At 49.1% G+C, this 18245-nt stretch overlaps 1 protein-coding gene across 3 annotated transcripts in view; it reads left to right on the top strand.

Annotated features, from left to right (window-relative positions):
• Nucleotides 1-18245, top strand: part of ASAP3 (ArfGAP with SH3 domain, ankyrin repeat and PH domain 3) — a 56705-nt gene that overhangs the window by 17197 nt on the left and 21263 nt on the right. For 2 of the 3 annotated variants that reach the window (XM_025354039.1, XM_025354055.1), the window contains exons 2-5: nucleotides 13406-13478; nucleotides 13574-13719; nucleotides 16811-16885; nucleotides 18053-18102. In XM_025354039.1, coding sequence (XP_025209824.1) covers nucleotides 13406-13478; nucleotides 13574-13719; nucleotides 16811-16885; nucleotides 18053-18102 — 344 coding nt within the window. The remainder of the gene's footprint in view (nucleotides 1-13405; nucleotides 13479-13573; nucleotides 13720-16810; nucleotides 16886-18052; nucleotides 18103-18245) is intronic. The other variant, XM_025354047.1, reaches the window with a different exon arrangement.

Here is an 18245-nt window from a genome sequence, read left to right as displayed (position 1 = left end):
GCCCAGGCTGGAGTGCAGTGGCCGGATCTCAGCTCACTGCAAGCTCCGCCTCCCGGGTTCCCGCCATTCTCCTGCCTCAGCCTCCCGAGTAGCTGGGACTACAGGCGCCCACAACCGCGCCCGGCTAATTTTTTGTATTTTTAGTAGAGACGAGGTTTCACGGTGGTCTCGATCTCCTGACCTTGTGATCCGCCCGCCTCGGCCTCCCAAAGTGCTGGGATTACAGGCGTGAGCCACCGCGCCCGGCCCGTGAAACATTTTTATACTCGTTGGTAGTGCTCATGATAAGTGTAGCTTCAAAGGGTCCTGCTAGTAACACCGTGGACCTCCAGGGTCTGGGTCCATTGCCTGGAAATGAACAAGGGAGTTAGAGTCTTAACAGTTTAGTTCCCAGGTCCACGTTTTGGCTGTGTGAGTTCAGGCAATGATCTTCACTGTTCTGTGCCTCACTGACTCATCAGCCAGATGGGAACAAAAACGATGACTGCCCTTTTAAGATGCTGTGTGTGTTAAATGGTGGGTGTCAAACTCCCTTACAAACTGCAAAGCTTGATACAAGTTTTAGTTTGCATTTTTTTTCCTTTTTTTTTTTTGAAACAGAGTCTCGCTCTGTCACCCAGGCTGGAGTGCAGTGGTGTGATCTCGGCTCACTGCAACCTCCGCCTCCTGGGTTCAAGCAGTTCTCTGCCTCAGCCTCCTGAGTAGCCGGGACTACAGGCGCCTGCCACCACACCCGGCTAATTTTTTTGTATTTTTAATAGAGACGGAGTTTCACTATCTTGGCCAGGGTGGTCTTGAACTCCTGACCTCGTGATCCACCTGCCTCTGCCTCCCAAAGTGCTGGGATTACAGACATGAGCCCCCACGCCGGCCTAGTTTGTATTTGTTCCTTAGTTTGTTTGCATTTCTAGTGAAACCTGGGGCAAGAAACTCACCTGAGCCTTTATTTTGCAGTCTGTAAAATGAGGAGGTAATGTTAGATAATCTCTAATATTCTGTGACTTTACCTCTTAAGGAACAACACCATAGTCCAAAGCAAAGATAGAAAATGTTTTTCATTTCCTGTACCAACTCTAGTTTAATTAGTAGGAGCTACTGTTATGTTAACAGAATGATGAACCAAACCCACAGTCAGTGGGGAAAATACTGTGATCGATTAATAATGGCTGTAATGGGCCGGGCGTGGTGGCTCACACCTGTAATCCCAGTACTTTGGGAGGCCGAGCTGGGCAGATCACGAGGTCAGGAGATTGAGACCATCCTGGCTAACACGGTGAAACACCCATCTCTACTAAAAATACAAAAAAATTAGCCAGGCATGGTGGCGGGCACCTGTAGTCCCAGCTACTTGGGAGGAGAGGAAAATGGTGTGAACATGGGAGGTGGAGCTTGCAGTGAGCTGAGATCATGCTAGTGCACTCCAGCCTGGGTGACAGAGACAGAGCGAGACTCCATCTCAATAATAATAATAATAATGACTGTAATGGGCCGGGTGAGGTGGCTCACACCTGTAGACCTACCACTTTGGGAGGCTGAGGTGGACGGATTACCTGAGGTTGGGAGTTCAAGACCAGCCTGGCCAACATGGTGAAACCCCCATTTCTACTACAAAAACATAGCCAGGTGCAGTGGTGCACGCATGCCTGTAATCCCAGCTACTCTGGAGGCTGAGGCAGGATAATCGCTTGAACTTGGGAGGTGGAGGTTGTAGTGAACTGAGATCGTGCCAATACACTCCAGCCTGGGCTGCAGAGTGAGATTTCATCTCAAAATAATAGTAATAATCATAATCATAATCATAATGGCTGTAATGGTCATGGGATGACACAGAAGTGATGCCTATGCACTGTATTATAATGGTCCAAAGGAATGAATGTCTAATGGTGAAATGTAATCTGTATCTCCCAAGGCCTTAGCTCTAGCAGCTCTGCCCCCTTGGCTGAGTTGCCTTGGTAACCACAGCTGGCTCTGATAAACCATGGGAATGAAGAATGGGTCCTATTGATGAATCCTGACCCAGGAGGGGGGCATGCAGAAGGCCCTTCTAGGCAGGGCAGCTGGGCATGGCCTAGTGCTGCCATCTGTGGTCTTTTGCCTGCAGAGAACACAAACCAGGGAGCCAGAGCATGGTGTGTGTATGTGTGTGTGTGTGTGTGTGTGTGTGTGTCTGTGTGTCTGTGTGTGTGTGTGTGTTGGGATCAGGGTAGGGTAGGGGACACAAAGGGCAGTGCCAGCAGCTGGAATTTAGGCCTTGTCTAGGGCCAGCCAGGGTTGGCTGCCCGAAGGACTCCAGTGGGCTTTCCAAGCTCAGACGTGTCTCTTAAACTCAGACGTGTTTCAGCCACCTTTGCCCAGTGCCTGCCAGGCTCTTGCATGGATCCATTGACTCTTAGCTTTGAATGAAATCTAAATAGCTGTCCATTCTAATCCAAAATCCAGTGTCTGAATCACTCTCTAGCACCTAAAGTATTTGAATACTTCAAGTGACAGGGAGCTCACTCCCTTCAGGGGTGGCCTCTTCTTCCTTAGGAATGTCCCCTGTTTGAGCTGAAATCTGTTTCTGTCTCCCTAACTTCCACCTCTCAGTCCTGGGAATCCTCTCTGAGGCCAGCCTGAACAAATTCGTTTTCTTTTCAGTAGGATATCCTTTAGAGTGTTTGTATTCGGGGCCTCACCATTGCTGTCAACCTTGTTTTCCTTGGACAGATCTCCCTCTGTGCCCCACCTTCTCCCTCTCCTAAGACTGAGGGAATGGTGAGGGAATATGGCATAGTAGTGGAATTGGGATTTAGGTTTGAAGGCAGATCCAGTCCCAGGATCAAAGAAGCTGTGCCCCCTAACCTTTGTGGGGCAGCTTGGAGATGGGGAAAGAACATTGGCCCTGGATTTGGCTAGTCCTGGGTTTAAATTATAACTCTGGGCCAGGTGCGGTGGCTCACACCTATAATCCCAGCATTTTGGGAGGCCAAGGCAGGTGGAACACCTGAGGTCAGGAGTTGGAGATCAGCCTCGCCAAGATGGTGAAACCCTGTCTCTACTAAAAATACAAAAATTAGCTGGGCATGGTGGCACATGCCTGTAATCCCAGCTACTCAGAAGGCTGAGGCAGGAGGCTTGCTTGAACCCAGGAGGCAGAGGTGGCAGTGAGCTGAGATCATGTGTCTGCACTCTAGCCTGGGTGACAGAGTAAGACTCTGTCTCAAAAAAAAAAAAAAAAGGAAAAAGAAAAAAGAAAAAGTTACAGCTCTGCCACTGTTCATCACTATGTGACTTGGACATGTTCCTCCCCCTGACAGCTTCATCTTTAAAATGGGAATGGCAATGCCTTCCTCAAAGAGTGGCCAGGATAGTGACAAGTAATGAGGCTGCACAGAGCAGGCACTTGGGACATACTGCTTGCACTCTCCCTGCCTGGCGGTGGAGGTCTGCTGTGGTCCCTCTCCACCTGTGGTTCTTCACGGCTTGCTGATGAGGATCAACATGGAGTTGGGAGTGTGGGGAGATATCTTTAATTAATTCAATGAAACTTGAGAAATTCCTAAACCAAATTCAATTTAATTTTGAAGTAGATGACATTTTTAGTTATCAAATAGTAGACAGTATTCTAACCACTTTACCTATAGAATTCACTTAATCTCCCCAACAACCTTATGTGGTAGGCAATATTATCATCTTCATTTTATGAATGGGGAAATTGAGGGACTGAGAAGTCACCTCAGGTACCTGGTGGAGCTGGAATTCAAATCCAGGTAGTTTGGGGACAGCCCCATACTTTTAGCAATGATGATGTACTGCATCTCTGAAGAGAATTAGAACAGTAAATGCCCAAACTTTAGCATGCATTAGAATCACCTGGAAGGCTTGTTAAACTACAGATTGCTGGACCACACCCACAGATTTTCTGATTCAGCTGGAGAATTTGCTTTTCTAACAAGTTCCTGGGTGATGCTGCTGCTGGTTGAGGGCCCCCACCTTGAGAATCGCTGACTATAGGGATTAAATGGGCCCACCTGAACCTAGAGGCTGATTTATTTTTTTTTTTATTTTTTTTTTTATTTTTTTTTTAAGACAGGGTCTCATTCTGTCACTCAGGCTGGAGTGCAGTGGCATGATTATAGCTTTCTGCAACCTCGAATTCCTGGGCTCAAGGGATCCTCCCACCGTAGCCTCCCAAATAGCTGGGACTACAGGTGTGTGTCACAGCACTTGGCTAATTTTTTTCTTCTTTAATTTTTTGTAGATGGTCGGGTGCAGTGGCTCATGCCTGTAATCCCAGCACTTTGGGAGGCCAAGGCAGGAGGATCACTTGAGGTCAGGAGTTAGAGACTAGCCTGGCCAACATGGTGAAACCCTGTCTCTACTAAAAATATCAAAAATTAGCCGGGCACAGTGGCGGACGCATGTAATCCCAGCTACTTAGGAGGCTGAGGCAGGAGAATCGCTTGAACCTGGGAAGCGGAGGTTGCAGTGAGCCGAGATCACACCACTGCACTCCAACCTGGGCAAGAGAGAGAGACTCTGTCTCAAAAAAAAAAAAAAAAATTTTTTTTTTTTGGTATAGATGGGGTCTCACTTTGTTACCGAGGCTGATCTTGAACTCCTGGGCTCAAGCGATCCTCTCACCTTGGCCTCCCAAAGTGCTGGGATGATAGGAGGGAGCCACCACACCCGGCTTTTCCTTAATCTTTCCAGTTTCATGGGGAATGAGGGCTGATCTCACACAGAGGCAGAAAACAAACCACAGTAAGAACCATGCTCATGTTTTCCAAATGCCTCAAGCCTTGCCACATGCTGCCATGTTTGTGATCTCATTAAGCCTCACAGTAATTCTGAGAGTTAAGCAGAGAATGGATTTTTTCCACCTGTAATCCCAGCACTTTGGGAGGCCGAGGCCGGCGGATCACGAGTTCAGGAGTTTGAGACCAGCCTGGCCAACATGGTGAAACCCCATCTCTATTAAAGATACAAAAAAGTAGCCGGGCATGGTGGCGGGAGGTGGAGGTTGCAGTGAGCCGAGATTGCACCATTGCACTCCAGCCTGGGTGACAGGGCGAGATTCCATCTCAAAAAAAAAAAAAAAAAAAAAAAGTTTTAAAGAGAGGAAGTTTAGAAAACTAACTGGGCTAATATCACCCAAGGAGATAATTTCGGAGAGGCTAGGGCTAGAATCTTAGCTACTGACTCATCACAGCATTCTGGAAACCTCTCTGCCTTTCCCCACAATATCTTCCTTTCCCCAGGCTACTATCAGAATTGTCTCCTTAAAACTAAATTTTTTTATTGGTCTGCAGATGAGTGGATTAAAAAAAACCCCTGCATTTCTTTAGCTTAAATCTTTGAGCCCCATTACACCACGGGATAGATGTTATCAGTCATTTATACCCCAGTGTGAATGATTTTCAGATATTTTCTTGAGAAAGGAGTCATTAGAACTTTTCCCTTTTCATGCTCCCTTTGGGCACTTGTATGTTCTGAAGTCTGTGGGTCTCTTGAAGGAAGGGGCCGTGTCTTATGTGTCCCCACCATCTGGCACCATGCCTGGCTGAAACAGTCACCAAGAAATGCTTGTTGAAATGAATGAATGAATGGAGGAACTATGTTCCTCTCCTTGCCTATTCTTCCCAGAGCAAGCCTTCCTGGCAGTCCTACCATTTATACCAAGTGTTCCCTCCCCTCTACCTCACAGTGCAGTCTCTTTAGTCTCTTTTCTGCCTGTCCAGGGGCCAGAGTTAAGCATCACAGCTTAAGGGAAGCCTTCCCCATTCCTTCAAAGCAGACATGGCTCTGTTTTCCCTGGACTCCCAGGAACCTTCCATCATAGCCCTCATCACATTGCATAAGTGTCTGCTTATAATGGCTTTTTCTTTTTTTCTTTTCTTTTCTTTTTTTTTTTTTTTTTTTTTTTGAGGCAGAATCTCGCTGTGTCGCCCAGGCTGGAGTGCAGTGGTGCAATCTCAGCTCACTGCAAGCTCCGCCTCCTGGGTTCACACCATTCTCTTGCCTCAGCCTCCTCAGTAGCTGGGACTACAGGTGCCCGCCACCACACCTGGCTAATTGTTTGTATTTTTAGTAGAGACGGGGTTTCACCGTGTTAGTCAGGATGGTCTCGATCTCCTGACCTCGTGATCCACCCACCTCAGCCTCCCAAAGTGCTGGGATTACAGGCGTGAGCCACTCGCCTGGCCTGTAATGGCTTTTTCTTCCCTTCAACGATGATGTTCTTGAGAGCTGAGATTGTGTCTTTTTTTTTTTTTTGAGATGGAGTCTGGCACTGTCCCCCTGGCTGGGGTACAATGGCGCAATCTCGGCTCACTGCAGCCTCTGCCTCCCGGGTTCAAGCTATTCTCCTGCCTCTGCCTCCCGAGTAGCTGGGACTACAGGCACATGCCACCACGCCGGCTAATTTTTTTGTATTTTTAGTAGAGATGGGATTTCACCATGTTAGCCAGGATGGTCTCGATCTCTTGACTTTGTGATCCGCCAGCCTTGGCCTCCCAAAGTACTGGGATTACAGGCGTGAGCCACTGTGCCCGGCCGAGATTGTGTCTTTTTTACACAGGGTGTAGTGGGCACTCAATAACTAGTTGAATGACTAAACAGCCACGTGAACTTGGCAGCCAAGAGGATTAGGGACAGGAAGGGTATCTGGCTGGGAAGCCGTTTCCTGATAGATGTCTGTCTGACAAGGGCATCAAAAAAAAGTCTGTGGCTGGGTGCGGTGGCTCACACCTGTAATCCCAGCACTTTGGGAGGCCGAGGTGGGCGGATCACGAGGTCAGGAGATCCAGACCATCCTGGCTAACATGGTGAAGCCCAGTCTCTACTAAAAAATACAAAAAAGTAGCCAGGCATGGTGGCGGGCGCTTGTAGTCCCAGCTACCTCAGGAGGCTGAGGCAGGAGAATGGCGGAACCTGGAAGGCGGAGCTTGCAGTGAGCGGAGATGGCACCACTGCACTCCAGCCTGGGTGACACAGTAAGACTCCTTCTCAAAAAAATAAAAATAAAAATAAAAACAGTCTCTGAATGATTCGGGTGACTTGTCTCCCTGTACTGGTTAAAACTAGTTTCAGCTACAAGTGGCAGAATACCCAGTATAACAGTGGCTCAAATAAGAGATTTCTCTTTCATACTAAAGAAGTCTACGGATAAGTAGGCCGAGGCTGCTAGGGTAGTTTCTAATCACTCAGGATAAGGCTGATATCTTGTTGCTCTGCCATCCATTACAAATGGTTTCTACTTCATGGTCCAGGATTGCTGCCTGAGCTCTAGACATTGCAAGCACATTGTAGCCAGAAGAAAGGGGTGACAGAGGGTACCCTTGCATTCACCTTTTTTCTTTTGTTTCTTTTCTTGGGGGGCAGTGTTTTGAGACAGGGTCTCACTCTGTTGCCCAGGCTGGAGTGCAGTGGCACGATCACAACTCACTGTAGCCTCAACTTCCTGGGGTCAAACAGTCCTCCCACCTCAGCCTCCTGAGTAGCTGGAACTACAGGCACATGCCCCCATGCCCGGTTTTTTATTTTTGCAGAAACCGAGTCTCACTATGTTGCCCAGGCTGGCCTCGAACTCCTAGGCTCAAGCAATCCTCCAGCCCCAACCTCCCAAAGTGCTGGGATTACAGCCGTGAGCCACCACACCCCAGCCCCTTTTTTTCTTAATTAAAAAAAAAATTGACTTTATTTTTTTAGAGCAGTTTTAGGTTCACAGCAAAATTGGGCAGGAAGTACATAGAGTTCCCATATACACACAGCCTCCCAGTCTGTCAGCAGCTCTTACCAGAGTGGTACATTTGTTTCAATCAATGACCATACATTGACACATCATCACCAAAAGTTCATAGTTTACATTAGGGTTCACTCTTAGTGTTGTACATTCTGTAGGATTGGACAAGTGTATAAGTCCATGTATCCACCATTATAGCATCATACAGAAATATTTCCCTGCCCTAAAAAGCTTCTGTGCTTCACCTGTTCCTCATCCCTCCCCCAATCCCTGGCTACCACTGATCTTTTTACTGTCTCCATAGTTTTGCTTTTTTCAGAATATCGTATAGTTGAAATCATGTAGTAGCCTTTTCTTTTTTTATTTGAGACAGAGTCTCACTCTGTCACCCAGGCTGGAGTGCAGGGGTGCGATCTCGGCTCACTGCAACCTTCGCCTCCTGGGTTCAAGCAATTCTCCTGCATCAGCCTCCCGAGTAGCTGGGATTACAGGCACCCACCACCACACATGGCTAATTTTTTGTATTTTTAGTAGAGATGGGGGTTTCACCATCTTGGCCAGGCTGGTCTTGAATTCCTGACCTCGTGGATCCACCCACCTCAGCCTCCCAAAGTGCTGGGATTACAGGCGTGAGCCACCGCGCCCAGCCGTAGCAGCCTTTTCAAATTGGCTTCTTTCACTTAGTGATATGCATGTAACTTTCCTCTGCATCTTTTCATGGTTTGATAGCTCATTTCTTTTCAGTGCTGAATAATATTTCACTCTCTGGATGTGTGACAGTTTCTTTATCCATTCACCTACCCAAGGACATCTTGGTTGTTTCTAGATTTTGGTAATTATGAATAAAGCTGACATAAACATCCGTGTGCAGGTGTGCATACATTTTCACCTCATTGAGAAAATATGATGGAGTATGATTGCTGAATCATTTGGCAATGATTAGTTAAAAAACTGTCAAACTGTCTTCCAAAGTGGCTGTACCATTTTGCATTCTCACCAACAGAGTTTCTTTTGCTCCACATCTTTCCCAGTATTTGTGGGTTTTTTTGTTTGTTTTGTTTTTTTTGCATGTGTGTGTGTATGTGTTTAGATGGCCGGGCTGGAGTGCAGTGGCACTATCTCGGCTCACTGCAACCTCTGCCTCCCAGGTTCACGTGATTCTCCTGCCTTAGCCTCCCGGGTAGCTGGGACCACAAGGATGTACCACCATGCCTGGCTAATTTTTGTATTTTTAGTAGAGACGGGGTTTCACCATCTTGGCCAGGCTAGTCTTGAACTCCTGACCTCAAGTGATCCATCCACCTCAGCCTCCCAAAGTGCTGGGATTACAGGTGTGAGCCACCGCGCCCGGCCTCCCTTGGCAGTATTTGGTGGTGTCAGTGTTTTGGATTTTGGCCATTCTAACAGGTGTGTAGTTCCTCCGTCCTTTTTTATTTTTTATTTTTTTAAAGCCACTTTATTGAGGTAGGATTGACATGTAAAAAGTTGTACATAGTCAGTGTATACAACTTGATGAGTTTGGGGGTTATCTCCCTTCTTTGTAAGATACCTTTTGGAAGTTAACAAATAAAATATTATATTCCATGGCCAGGACTTAGTCCCATGACCACAGTTAGCTGCCAGGTAGGAAATGTAGTCTTTATTCTAGGTGGCCAAGTGGCCATCTGAAAAGTCAGGTTTCTTGTGGAGGAAGAAGAGAGAATGGACACGGAGCCACCCAGTGATCTCTGGCACATTACAGGGAAGGGAAATCTCAAACTTGCTTAAAGGAACTTCGTTGGGTGGGTTCAGGGGTATTTTATGGAATTTCACCAAAGACATGATGTGTGGAGGTTGCCTCTGAAGAGGCAGCATCTGGAAAGTTGCCAGAAACCAGCACCGTTCTTCCTCTTCTGCCTTGCTGAGGCGGTATGCGGCTCGTTCACTTCTTTCTACACATCTGCTCCATTCTTTTCTCTCTGCATGTGGCAGGAAGGACATCCCAGCTTTAGCATTTCAGTCCGTTAACTAGCTTTCCAGAGCCCAATTCCAAAGTCCTTGGAGAGAGACTCTGATTGGTCCAGCTTGGATCAGGTGGGAGAGAGAATCTGATTGGTTTAGCTTGAATCAGGTGTCTGTTGAGTCTGGGTAGAACAAACAAGGCTGCAGGGGTCCACCTCCAGAGGAAAGGAGGGCAGTTTTCAGAAAATGGGTGTCATGGGATGGGAAGACTCCTCAAAATATATCTACAGCAGAACATATTCCTCTCAGGTCCGTGTCCCAGGACTTTGCAAACCGTCATTCATTTAGGTAAACATTTATTGAGCACCTGCTGTGTGCTAGGCACATGGATCTGCCCTCTAGGGATTTTGGAAATCTCTTTGGAAATTGTTCATATCTTTTTTTTTTTTTTGAGATGAAGTCTCACTCCCATTGTGCAGGCTGGAGTGCAGTGGTGCAATCTCAGCTCACTGCAACCTCCACCTCTTAGGGTTCAAGAGATTCTCCTTCCTCAGCCTCCCGAGTAGCTGGGATTACAGGTGTGCACCACTATGCCCGGCTAATTTTTGTATGTTAAGTAGAGACAGTGTTTCACCATGTTGGCCAGGCTGGTCTTGAACTCCTGACCTCAGGTGATCCACCACCTTAGCCTCCCAAAGTGCTAGGATTACAGGCGTGAGCCACACTGTGCTGGCCCAGTTCTTCATATATTTAACCTGGATTGTCTGTTAAAGCAAAATCATAGCTCTTTAAATTACTCATCTTTTAGCTTTCCAGGTTTCAAGATGGGGATCAAGGGATTTGGTAAACACATGCTTCTGTTTCCCCATCTGGATTCTGGGGAACCATAGAGATGGCCATGTTTTCTCCTCTTTTTTTTTTTTTCTTTTTCTGTTGACCAGTTTAGAAAGAAATGTTCTCCCCTCCTTGTCTTTGTCCCTTTAATAAGAAACATTTTGGTTGTTTTTTGTTGTTTGCTTTGTTTTTTGAGACAGGGTCTCCCTCTGTCACCCATGCTGGAGTGCAGTGGCACAGTCAGGGCTCACTGCAGCTTTGACCTCCCCAGGCTCAGGTGATCCTCCCACCTCAGCCTCCCAAGTAGCTGGGACTATAGGCACATGCCACCACATGGAGATGGGGTTTTGCCAAGTTGTCCAGGCTGGTCTTGAAGTCCTTGGCTCAAGTGATCCTCCTGCTTTGGCCTCCCCAGGTGCTGGAATTACAGGTGCACACCACCACACCCAGCTAATTTATTTGTTTATTTTTTCTTTTCAGTAGAGACAAGGGCTCACTATATTGCCTAGGCTGGTCTTGAACTCCTGGTCTCAAGTGATCCTCTTGCCTCGGCCTCCCAAAGTGCTGGGATTATAGGCATGAGCCACCATGCCCAGCCTCATGTTTTAACCAACTCAAATATGTTGCCCTCTCCTTAATCTACCTGATTCTTTTGTTTTCTTTCTTCAGCCCTGGGATAGGCCTCCATGGGTCTCAAATATGGAAGTGTCTCAAGTTCACACCTGAGGAGGAAAATGTTAGGTTTCTAGCCCCTGTAGGAAAAGAACCCAGAACTTGGCAGACCTTTCTAGCATCAGCAGCAGCTGATGATAATGATCACCAGTGCTGTTCATTGAGGACATACTCCATGTCCAGCACCAAGCTAAATCCTGTATGTGCATCCTCTCATACATATAGCCCTCATACCAACCCCGAGAGGTAGGCATTGATTTCCCCATTTTACACATGGCTAATCAGGAAGCTCAGAAAGAATAGGCAACTTGTACCTGGGCACGGTGGCCCATGTCTGTAATTCCAGCACTTTGTGAGGCCAAGGCAGGTGGATCACTTGAGGTCAGGAGTTTGAGACCAGCCTGGCCAACACAATGAAACCCCGTCTCTACTAAAAATACAAAAAATTAGCCAGGTGGCGGGCGCCTGTAATCCCAGCTACTCAGGAGGCTGAGGCAGGAGAATTGCTTGAACCTGGGAGGCAGAGGTTGCAGTGAGCCAAGATTGTGCCACTGCACTCTAGCCTGAGCGACAAGAGCAAAACTTTGTCTCAAAAAAAAAAAAAGAATAGGCAACTTGTTCAAGGTCACATAGCCCCCGAGTAGTGGAGCTGAGCTTCAAAACTAGACCCCCCTTACTCCAGAGGCTTCCCACGTGCCACAGGCCTCTGAGAACACTCCACATTGCCTCTGAGGTCTGCCCCATGCATGTCCTCCTGTGGGTATCATTTTGCATCTTTGGCGGTACCATTTCGAATGTGTTTACTAACTCTTGTCATGTAACTCTGGAAATCAGACTCTGATCCCATTTTATTTTTGTCATTGGAAAGAACAGCTGGGCTGGGGTCAGGGTGGGGCTGTGGTACATGGATGGAGCACTGTTCTGTGCTCTGCGGCTTCCCCACCATGTGACTCTGGGTAAGGGCCTCCTCTCTCTTGGCTTCAGTTTTCTCATCTATGGGCCCTTTCCAGCTCTGACATTCTGTGCTTTCCAAGTTAACTGTGCATTTCACAAGGATTTCATGAGGTTGTCAACTTCTACCCCACACTGAAAGAGGGAGTGTGTCTGGGAAGTTGCCCATCTAGGCTGAGCCTGCCTGGGACATGTGAGACTTGGTTCTTGTCATCACACATCTCTGGCCTTTCCCACATTCTGATGTTGTTCTGCAGTCTCTGGGCTTTGGGGTTATCTGGTGTTGTCTCTCCAGTTCTCCTCAGTGGGGCTGAAGTGTGCTCCCTCCACCCTCTGCCATCTCCCCAGATCCAGGTGACTGAATGCCTCCAACCCCTCTCTGCTCACCCATAGCATCCTGGCCTCTTCCTCCTTGTCCTGACATAACTGTTTATTGAGCCTGGGGTTTGGTGAACAAGTGTCCCCTGCTTTTATCTTTTTTTTTTTTTTTTTTTTTTTTGAGACGGAGTCTTGCTCTGTCGCCCAGGCTGGAATGCAGTGGCGCAATCTCGGCTCACTGTAAGCTCCGCCTCCCGGGTTCACGCCATTCTCCTGCCTCAGCCTCCCGAGTAGCTGGGACTACAGGCGCCCGCCACTGCGCCCGGCTAATTTTTTCTATTTTTAGTAGAGACGGGGTTTCACCATGGTCTCGATCTCCTGACCTTGTGATCCGCCCGCCTCGGCCTCCCAAAGTGCTGGGATTACAGGCGTGAGCCACCGCGCCCGGCCCCTGCTTTTATCTTAAGGGAAGATAGAGATGTCTGTGTTCTCCCCTGTGGCCTTTTGCTCAACATTTTGTACATATTTACAAATCATTCATCTGCTCAGCAACTCCACAAGTCCCCTAGTATCATCCCCATTTTGTAGACAAGGCACTTAAGGCTAAGAGAAGTTAACAGATTTGTCTAACGGACACGCCGGCTAGTGCCAGAGGCAAGATTCAAACCCAGGCCTGGCACACCCTGTCATGCCACATGACTTTGACTCACTACATTTACATTGCATTGAATTCAGGGAGAAAAGTCCGTGGTCTTCTTGGAGTGGTGTGACTGGTCTCTGGTTTCTGTGTGTTTTTTTGTTTGGTGGGGTAAATAGGAAGACCCTAGAGAGAAGTTCCAGAGGACAGCAAAACTCAATGTATTTGTTTGGGGTTGTGGGGGTTGGGAATCACAGAGACAGGGTTCCTGAAGGAAGCACCTTCTTCCAGCTCGGCATCCCTGAACATCTATCCACATTTGCTTCTAGATCTTGGAAGGAGACCAAGCCATCCTGCAGAGAATAAAGAAGGCTGTGCGGGCAATCCACAGCTCCGGCCTTGGTAAGTGAGCCTGCTGGGTGCCCCGCCTGGTCAGGAAACTCCTCTCCCAGCCCTAGCCTGGAGCTAACTCCAAGCTCCGGTCCGTACCTCCACAGGCCATGTGGAGAATGAAGAGCAGTACCGAGAGGCCGTGGAATCCTTAGGCAACAGCCACCTGTCCCAGAACAGCCATGAGCTGTCCACAGGCTTCCTGAACTTGGCCGTGTTCACCCGCGAGGTTGCCGCACTCTTCAAGAACCTGGTGAGGCCCCTGTCTCTTCCTTGCCCAGCCCTCAGCCGGACTCAGGGTAAATCTCATGGTCTTAAGAACCTGACTGGGAAAGAGTCCGTTTCCTTCCTTCTCCCGATTTGCCCTTGACCTCTGATCCATGATCTGAGGTCCCTTTTCAGCCCTGACCCTTCTTTTGGATAATCCTCCTTTCTCTCTGGCTTCTTACCCAACTAACTCTTCTCTCTCTGTTCTCCTCCTTCTCTTCACCCAGGAGCAGAGGAGGGTCTTACAGCAGGGAAGAGCCCCATGCAAGGGAGAGTTCCCTGGAGGAGCTTTGGGATAAAGGAGAGAAAGGCTCGGGGGGTCCTACCTTTATACCGCTACTGCTGCCGCCGCCACCGTCTCCTCCTCTCCTCAGTCCCTCTTTATCCTCTGCTTTCCCAGTCACATCTGCTTCGTACTCAAATCCCAGGACCTGTCCCTGCCCCACAAGCCTCTCAGCCCCTGCACATGGCCCAGTGGCCTCAGGTTGCTTCCTGATGGCCTCCTTGGTGACTGCCTCCTCTCTGGTCCTTCAAGTCCTCGCCTCAAGGCCACCCTGTGATAGCAGCTCTTCCCATGAGCAGGCACAGTTCTCACTACTTCACATGTTCACTCATTTAATCCAGGGTGCACAGCTCTGTGGGGCTTGTGTGACTGTTGTCTCCACCTTACAGGCTAGGAAACTAGGACCTCCAGGTTAAGCAGCTTGCCCGAGGTCACACAGTTTGGTCTGAACCCAGGTTGTCTGACTCCAGAGTCCAAGCATAAGCCTGGCTGCACTGCCTCCCAGGAAAGCCTCTTGTCTCCCTCCAGGCTATGGCACTGGACCAGCTCTTGTGGCTCCAGTCCTACCCAGCATCCTCCCTGGTTGGCAGGGGCCACATCACCCTTGAGAGGCAGTGTGCTCAGTGGTTAAGCACCCAACCTTGGACTTAGACTCCATCTTGGAATCCCCACTCTGCTGCTTACTAAGTCAAGTCACTCAGTCTGCCCAAGCCTCAGATCTCTCATCTGTGAAACTGGGATAATAATGCTACCAACTTCACAGGGTGGTAATGAGGATTAAGCAAGTTAGTGCCTACTTTATGGTAAGCACTCAGTAAATGTTGGCTAATATTATATTAATGGCAAAACAGCAATGACTTTTGCATCAACCTAATAAAATCTGTCATTGTTATAGCTCTTGGCATAGCTGTGCCTCGTACACTGTCCTGCATGTAAAAGCCTTTAACAATGTTTGAGGCTGGGTGCAACAGTTCACACCTTAATCCCAGCACTTTGGGAGCCTGAGATGTGCGGACTGCTTGAGCTCAGGAGCTCTAGACCAGCCTAGGCAATGTAGTGAGACCCTGTCTCTACAAAAAAGTATGAAAATTGCTGGGTGAGGTGGCTCATGCCTGTAATCCCAGCACTTTGGGAGGCCGAGGCGGGCGGATCACTTGAGGTCAGACATTCGAGACCAGCCGGGCCAACATGGTGAAACACTGTGTCTACTAAAAAATACAAAAATTAGTTGGGCATGGTAGCAGGTACCTGTAATCCCAGCTACTCAGGAGGCTGAGGCAGGAGAATCACTTGAACCCGGGAGGTGGAGGTGGCAGTGAGTTGAGATCACACCACTGCACTCCAGCCTGGGTGACAGAGTGAGACTCCATCTCAAAAAAAAAAAAAAAAAAAAAATTAGCCAGGTGTGGTGACATACGCCTGTGGTCCCAGCTACCTGGGAGGCTGAAGTAGGAAGATCAGTTGAGCCTGGGGGAAGTTGAGGCTGTAGTGAGTGTGATCACACCACTGCGCTCCAGCCTGGGCGACAGAGTGAGACCCTGTCTCAAAAAAAAAAAAAAAAAAAAAGTATATGAGTTCAATTGAATTAGTGTCCTCCTTTGTCTTCACCTCTTCTCTCCCTGTTTCAGTCAAACTAGTGTTTCCTGGGGGTCTGCTGTCTGGTGGGCATTGTACCAGGGGTTGGTGATGCAGGAAAGTGTCAGACTGCCTCAGAGAGCCACAGTCTAGTGGGGGAGAGAAGAACTAAGGTGTGGACTAGTATCAAGAAATACCAGCAGCATGGTACAAACTCAAGGACCCAGCAGCTGGTGTCAGAGGCCTAGTGTTGCCATGGTCAGAAAAGGGGAGATCAGGCAGGAGGAGTAGCCAGGAGAGGCTTCCTGGAGGAGAAGTCGAGCCCCAAGCTGTATCTTGGAAGCTGGTTGAAATATTAGGCCTCTTTAGGTTGTGAAATTACAGAAACCCAACTCAAACTAGGTTACATTTTTAAAAGGGAATTCATTAGCCCCTGTAATGGGGAGTCTAGGGGTGCAGCTGGCTTTCCTTTTAAGATAGTTTCTCTGTCTCTGCTCAGTGGGCAGGATAGCCCAGCAGGCCCGGATGCCCATCTTACCAGAATAAAGACCGTCTTTCTCCCATGACTTAGGCAGAAAAATCCCAGAGAGGATTGTGATTGGCTGGCTTGGGTTGTGTGCCTGTTCCCTATCCAGTCCTTCTATCCTGGGGCTGGGGTGCCCTGCTCAGATCTGACTTCTGCGTTTACCCCATCTGACCACAGAGGAGGAGTTTCCCACAGGAAAGGGGGTTCTATGACCATTAGTAAGGGAGGCTCTGAAGCGTTAGCCAGCCCAGAACAACAGATGTGCTCTACTGGTCAACTCGAGAGAGTCAGAGAGGAGAAGGGAGGCTGCTTCTGGAGAGGAACAGGGGAGAGACTGACCATGGGATGCTGCTGGAGCAATGCAGCAATGAGGCTGGAGCCATCAGGGGAGGGGCTCACTCCGACATACCTCGGCCTCCCCTCCTGCCCCCTTTCACACAGGAAGCCTGGTGGGTAGCAGGTCAGCCATCCTAAGCTGACCCCAGAGCCGGGTCCTCTAGTCCTCCCCAGGCTCAGCATTCCTGCCATGACTGCCCTCCTCACTTGGCTGTCATCTCTTTGATGACATCTCTTCCTCTCCCCTGCTTCCCTTCCCCGCTGCTCTCTTTGCCAAGTGATGCTTCACCATACCCCGAATCCCTAGGGGCTGGATGCCGGTCACCTGAGGTAGGAATGGGCGTCTGTTTTTTCCAGATTCAGAACCTGAACAACATTGTCTCTTTCCCCCTGGACAGTCTGATGAAGGGACAGCTGAGGGACGGTCGACAGGTGAGTCTCCATGCTGGGAGTGGTGTTGGGACAGAGTGAAAGAGGGGTGGGCAGGAGACTGTCGGGGGGCAGGGCTGGACTGAGGGTGGAGGCCAAGTGAAGGGGCTGTCTTAGCGGGAGTGCTGAGCCTGGGGAGATCTGGAGGACCTGGCTCGGGTCAGCCTAGGATGGCTGACCTGCTGTCTGCCAGGCCCCTTGTGTGAAACGTGTCTTGTAAATCTTACAACCATACTATGAGGTAGGCTTTGTGGGTACGCTCATCCCCATTTTGCAGTTGAAATTCGAGGCCTAGGGAATTAGGTAACCTGCTGATGGTTTACATAGCTAGGAAGCAGAGAGCTCATGTGGGAATCTAGGGATCCTGAATCCCATACTCGAGCTGTTCTCTCTGTGCCTGGCAGCCCTTGGCTGGATGCAGAGTGGAGCTCAAAGAAGGTGACAGAATAATCTCCCTGGGCAATCTGCCCCAGACAGCCCAGGGGAGGAGCCATGCTCCCCCAAGAGGGTTCCCTCCCTGCCCTAGGCTGCCAGCCTGGCACCAGTCTGCTAACCACACAAACCAGACAGGCAGCTTTTTCACCTTGGGAGTCTCAGCGTTATTCAGAAGGGTGTGAGCAGCCTGGCTAGATGAGGCTTAGGCAAGCTAGGTGGGGAGTAGCCAGGTCTCCCTGGCTTGCTGTATGGCCTTGGGTAGACTTCTCAACCTTTCTGCACATGTTCCTTGACCTGTACCCTTGCTCTAAGAGGATGATCTAGCACCAGGCAGGAGAAAATACTGGGATAAAGTTAGGCAGGTGGGGGTTTGGCCTTCATCCTCCCATCCTCATGGTCATGACTGATCTCTCTTCTGAGCAAGAGGACTCAGGGTGGAGCCCAAAGATCTCTCCATACCTCAAGCCAGGGCCCACCAAACCTGACTGATTCTTGGCATCTCTGGGGGGAGAAGGTCTGCTGGGAGGAGGGCCTCAGCCCTGAGAAATGGGGTCAGCTGAGCCTGTTTGGTGGGGGCAGGTTTGCAGCAGGACTGTGGGGGCAGGGGCTGGTTAGAGATGGCTCTGAGCTGCTCAGGGGAGCACACTAGCATGTCCCCCTACAGGCAGTAGAGCATACTGTTTATTCCAGTGCTCCAGCTTCCCTTTGGGCAAATTGTCCTTTTTTAACCCACAGGATTCCAAAAAGCAGCTGGAGAAGGCATGGAAGGACTATGAAACCAAAATGTAAGTGGCCACAGCCAGGGTGGTTTGTCCAGGACAGTAGCGCTTACACTGCAGCAGGGGGCTGGATAGGGAAGAACCTAAATGCTGCTGAGCCATGTCATCCAGAAGTGGGTGGCATCTGGCTCTGTAGAGGCCTTTACAGG

The sequence above is a fragment of the Theropithecus gelada genome, chromosome 1 (genome assembly GCF_003255815.1).
Source record: "Theropithecus gelada isolate Dixy chromosome 1, Tgel_1.0, whole genome shotgun sequence".
In the NCBI taxonomy this organism is placed as follows: Eukaryota; Metazoa; Chordata; class Mammalia; order Primates; family Cercopithecidae; genus Theropithecus; species Theropithecus gelada.
Note: the sequence above shows the minus strand (reverse complement) of the source record. Positions and strands in the feature narration are given on the sequence as shown.